Here is a 5,651-nt window from a genome sequence, read left to right as displayed (position 1 = left end):
ATATATATATATATATATATGTATATATATGTATATATATATATATATATATATATATATATATATATATATATATATATATATTTGAGGATTATAATGATAGTTAAGTCATATTATTATCTATAAAAAGATAAAAATAATTTTTGTAGGAAATTCAAAAAATATGAGTGACCATTCAGAAAAATAACCTTTGAAAAAATATATGTCAAGTTTTAGTACCGATAAAGTTTTTCAAAGTATAAAAAATTCTTTTTAATAAACTAATGCATTTAAAAAAATAGAATTATAGTTTGATTAAATGAGTTAAATAGGTTTAGAATTTTTTTTTAAAAATATTTTAATGACATGACATGCCAACTAAGAGAGAAGAAAACTTTTGAGGTGTTTAGTATTTTTTAAGGAAAAAAAAGTGAAAGTTGAGTGATATTGTGATCCTAAATGAAACATAAGGGATATTTGAAGAAATTTTTCAAAACTTGGGTGACTATTTAGGGAATTCACTTTTAAACCCCTATTTTCATATTCATTAAAAAAAAAATCATAAAATTGAACTAGATAAAAAAAATAAAAAAAATAACTTAATTAAATTTCTCAAAATATGTACAAATTATAAACTATACATAATTAAAAGTTGAACTAAAATTAAACAACTTCAAATGTAAAAAGAAAAAAAAAACTAACAATTAATAAATAAATTTGTACTAATTAATTTTTATTTTCTTAATTACATACTACTATATTTTAAAATTATTTAATTATGCAATTGCCAATTAAAAAATTAAATACAACAACAACAACAACAACAAACCCGGTGTATTCCCACCTAGTGGGGTCTGGGGGAGGTAAGATGTACGCAGTCCATACCTCTACCTCTGATGAAGTAGAAAGGCTGTTTCCAATAGACCCTCGGCTCAAGGCACGAGATACCACACAAACACATAGTGCAGCACAGAAGCAGATTACATAACATAAATACGGCACCCATAAGTAATATAAAGCAGAGGAAAGCAGGGGAAAGCACACAGATTCATAATACAACATGGAACACGGAACACGGAATCATGACAAGAATAAAACCCCCACCAAGTAATTCCCTACACTAGCGACCCTAACTGGCCCTAATCCTCTGCCGTAATTCGCGTCCTCCAGACCTTCCTATCTAGGGGCATGTCCTCGGTGAGCTGTAACTGTTTCATGTCCCGCCTAACCACCTTACCCCAGTACTTCTTCGGCCTACCCCTACCCCGCCTAAAACCATCCAACGCTAGCCTCTCATACCTACGGACCGGGGCATCCATGCCCCTCCTCTTCACGTGTCCGAACCATCTCAATCGTGCTTCCCGCATCTTGCACTCCACTGAAGTCACACCAACCTTCTCTCGGATAGTCTCATTCCGAACTCTATCCCCTTTAGTCAGTCCACACATCCAGCGCAACATCCGCATTTCTGCCACCTTCATTTTTTGGATGTGGTAGTTCTTAACTGGCCAACACTCCGCTCCATACAACAAGGCCGGACGAACTACCACCCTGTAGAATTTGCCTTTAAGCTTGGGCGACACCTTCTTATCACACAGCACCCCCGACGCGAGTTTCCACTTCATCCATCCCGCCCCAATACGGTGCGAGACATCCTCGTCAATCTCACCGTTACTCTGGATCACGGACCCAAGATACTTAAACTTGTCCCTCTTACATACCTCCTGAGCTTCCAGCTTCACTACTACCTCATTCTCCAGCCTCACGTCATTAAACTTGCATTCCACATACTCTGTCTTGCTTCTGCTCACCCTGAACCCTTTAGACTCAAGAGTTCGCCTCCACACCTCTAATTTGTCATTCACACCCCCTCGAGTCTCATCTATCAGAACTACATCGTCTGCAAAAAGCATACACCACGGCACCTTTCCTTGAATACGCCGCGTCAACACATCCATCACCAACGCAAACAAAAAGGGACTAAGAGTAGATCCCTGATGCAATCCTGTCAGGACAGTGAAATGCTCCGAGTCTCCTCCCGCCGTCCTCACCTGGGTTTTCGCTCCATCATACATATCCTTAATTACTCTGATATATGCCAGCGGTACCCCACTCACCTCCAAACATCTCCAAAGCACCTCCCTGGGGACTTTGTCGTAAGCCTTCTCCAGGTCGATAAACACCATGTGCAGATCCTTCTTCCTCTCCCTATACTGCTCCACCAACCTCTGTACCAATGGATTGCCTCCGTCGTCGAGCGGCCGGGCATAAATACGAACTGGTTCTCCGAAATAGACACTATCCGTCTCAGCCTCACCTCGACCACTCTCTCCCAGATCTTCATCGAGTGACTCAATAACTTAATCCCCCTATAGTTATCGCAACTCTGAATGTCCCCCTTATTCTTATATAGAGGGATCATGGTACTCCACCTCCACGCCTCGGGCATCTTTGCCGTCCTGAAAATTTTATTAAACAATTCAGTCAACCACCTTACACCAGCCTCTCCAACGAACTTTCAAAACTCCACCGGTATCTCATCCGGCCCCGTCCCCCTACCCCTTCGCATCATGCGGACAGCCTGTCTAACCTCTTCTACCTTAACACGTCTACAATAGCTAAAATCCCGACACTCCTCTGAGTGCTCCAGTTCCCCTAACACAATAGCTCTATCCCCTTCGTCATTCAAGAGCCCATGAAAATACGACTGCCATCTCTTCTTGATGTGGCCGTCCTCCACCAACACTCTACCGTCCTCCCCCTTAATACACCTCACCTGATCGAGGTCACGACCCTTCCTCTCCCTAGCCTTAGCGAGTCTAAATAACTTTTTCTCCCCTCCTTTCCCCTGTAACCCTGTATACAAGCTCTCAAAAGCGGCCGTCTTAGCAGCCGTGACTGCTGACTTCGCCTCCTTCCTCGCTAGCTTGTACTCTTTCCTGTACACCCGCTTCTCCTCTTCGTCCTTACTTTCCACCAACTTAGCATACGCCCCTTTCTTGGTCCCCACTTTCTTCTCCACCTCTTTATTCCACCACCAATCCCCCCGATGGTGCTCGGCCCGGCCCCTAGAAACACCCAACACCTCACTTGCATTCTCCCTGATGCACCTTGCCGCCCTGTCCCACATACTATCCACGTCCCCCCTACACTCCCACACCCCCATTCCCGCCAACCTCTCCCCTATCTCCCACGCATTCACTGGCGTCAGGCCGCCCCACTTAATTCTCGGTCTACCCTCCTTACTCCTCCTCTTTCTATTCTTCTTTATACCCAAATCCATAACCAAGAGCCTATGCTGGGTCGAAAGATTCTCATTCGGGATGACTTTACAGTCCTTACACAACTCCCTATCCCCTTTCCTAAGCAACAAAAAGTCAATCTGAGTCCTGGCTACCGCGCTTCGAAAGGTGATCAGGTGCTCGTCCTTCTTCGGGAAGCCCGAGTTCACCACCACCAGCCCAAAGGCCCTCGCAAACTCCAATAGGGTCGCCCCCTCTTCATTTCTCTCCCCAAAACCAAAACCACCATGCACATCCCCAAAGCCTCCCGGTAGCGCCCCGATGTGCCCGTTGAAATCCCCTGCTACAACAATCTTCTCCAAACTAGTTACGCCTCTCACCACCTCCTCCAAAGCCTCCCAAAACCGCATTTTCTCCTCCCCCTCCGATCCCACTTGCGGCGCATAAGCACTACACACGTTCAGGGTAAACCCCCGAATGACCAACTTAATAGTCATCAACCTATCGTTGATCCTCTTCACCTCCACTACCTGACCTCTAAGCTCTTCATCTACTAAGATGCCAACTCCATTCCTACGCCTGTCGCTCCCAGAGTACCACAGCTTGTAACCATCCCCATCCCTAGCCTTAGACCCTACCCACTTGGTCTCTTGGACACACGCAATGTTGATCCTCCTCTTCCTAAGAATCTTCACGAGCTCTATGGACTTACCCTGAAGGGTCCCTATATTCCAAGACCCAATCCTCAGCCTACCGTCCCGCCCTCCACTGCCCCCCCCCCGTGGCCAAACGTTGGCCTCCCTCCCACTCCCACCCTCTCCTCATCCCCCGCCCCCACCACGGCCCCACGCCCCAACCCCCTCGGACATGACCCTATCTACCCATTACCCCCCACAGCCACAACTACACGAAAGTATAAAAAAATATACAGATATACACGATGGTAGTATCAAAGCAGCAACAACAAAGAAATACAAGGCTCACACAAATTCAAAGGAATACTCTTGAAACAAAACTATACTCAATAATGGAATATGTAATACTGAAATAATACTAAGAATGGAATATGCAATAATGAAATAAAATGAAATATGAAATAACGAAAATAACAAAGGTTAGAGGTCACCGGATTATGCTTGGGGCTGCGGCTGTTGGAAACGGAGCGGCGGGTGGCGGCTGGGGACCGAGCGGCGGCTGGCTGGGGATCGGGTGGCGGCTGGGGGGAGGGTTGGTGTACCCCGCCGGGGGGGGGGGGGGTACGGGGGGGGACGGGGAGGGGGGGGGGGGGGGTCTGCACAACCGGGGGGGAGGGGGGAACCGGCTTGGAACCGACGGTCGGCGCCGCGGACTAGAGGTCGGTGCCGGCGGTGGAGTCGGGTCGGCGCCGAAGGACAGCGGCGGCGCCGGGGACCGGGGACCGGTGCGGGAGAGAGGGAGAGAGGGTCGACGCCAGAGCCGGAGGTCGGGCCCGGAGGTTGGGTCGGGTCGGCGCCGATGGTCGGCGACGGCGACGGGGGCCGGTGATCGGAGCTAGCGAGAGAGGGTCCATTCCAATGTATTGGGATAGTTTTTAATGTAATGAAAAATGGTTATTAAATAAAGTAATGTTAGAAATTCAAATGAGAAAAGACATGATTTCCCCCCTGAACTTGTCCGCTCAACTCACTTTAGTACTTAAACTAACATCTTTAAAGTGTATTATTTTTACCCCTCAAAACTGAATACCACTCTCATAATGGAGAGCCTGTTACACTCGCCTACACATCAACGCCACGTCAATGCCACACCGGAGCCACGTAAGAAATTACTATTTTTCTAAAAAAAATTTAATCCCCCATACATTATTTTTATATATTTAAAAAAATATGTATGTACTATTTTATTTATATAAATACATACATATATATATAAATAAATAAATAAATAATAAAAAAGGCACCCCCACCCCCCAATTTCTTTCTTCTTCACACCCCCCACCCCATCCGCCCACCCCGCCCTCTCTACGTTTTCTCCTCTTCCAGTCCTCACCCTCACCCCCTACCCTGCAAACGCAAACCCCTCCCTCCCCCTCTTCCAGTGCCCCACCCCTAGTTTTTCAATTGAATCTCAATCGTTTTTTCAAAATAATAATAATAAAAAAGTCAAAAAAGAAAAAACTTCATTTTTTTTGAAGAAGACAGGTGAATTTTCTTCTTTCATAGTCTTGGACCAAAGCAAACATAGTGGATAAATTGCAAATATAACTTTGATTGTGAGAGCTGAAGATTTGATTTTGAAACAACATAATCGCTATTATGATCTCAGACCAATTACATAGTTGGTTAATTATGGTTTCCAAAATCAGAAAAAAGCAAAGCCAAAAAAAAAAACTTCATTTTTTCAAAGCTTTCAGCTGAAGGGTGATTTTTTTTCTTTTTTTGGTATAAGAAT

The 5,651-nt window shown here is 45.1% G+C and overlaps 1 protein-coding gene across 1 annotated transcript; it reads left to right on the top strand.

Annotated features, from left to right (window-relative positions):
- The first annotated feature begins 4,353 nt into the window (after positions 1–4,353).
- LOC124896705 (glycine-rich protein 23-like) lies at positions 4,354–4,755 on the top strand. Its single transcript, XM_047408430.1, has one exon. The coding sequence runs from the start codon at positions 4,354–4,356 to the stop codon at positions 4,753–4,755; it is 402 nt and encodes a 133-aa protein (XP_047264386.1).
- The last annotated feature ends 896 nt before the right edge of the window (positions 4,756–5,651 follow it).

Source organism: Capsicum annuum, chromosome 3 (genome assembly GCF_002878395.1).
Source record: "Capsicum annuum cultivar UCD-10X-F1 chromosome 3, UCD10Xv1.1, whole genome shotgun sequence".
In the NCBI taxonomy this organism is placed as follows: domain Eukaryota; kingdom Viridiplantae; phylum Streptophyta; class Magnoliopsida; order Solanales; family Solanaceae; genus Capsicum; species Capsicum annuum.
The sequence above is the reverse complement of the archived record's forward strand: the minus strand, read 5'-3'. Positions and strand labels throughout refer to the sequence as shown.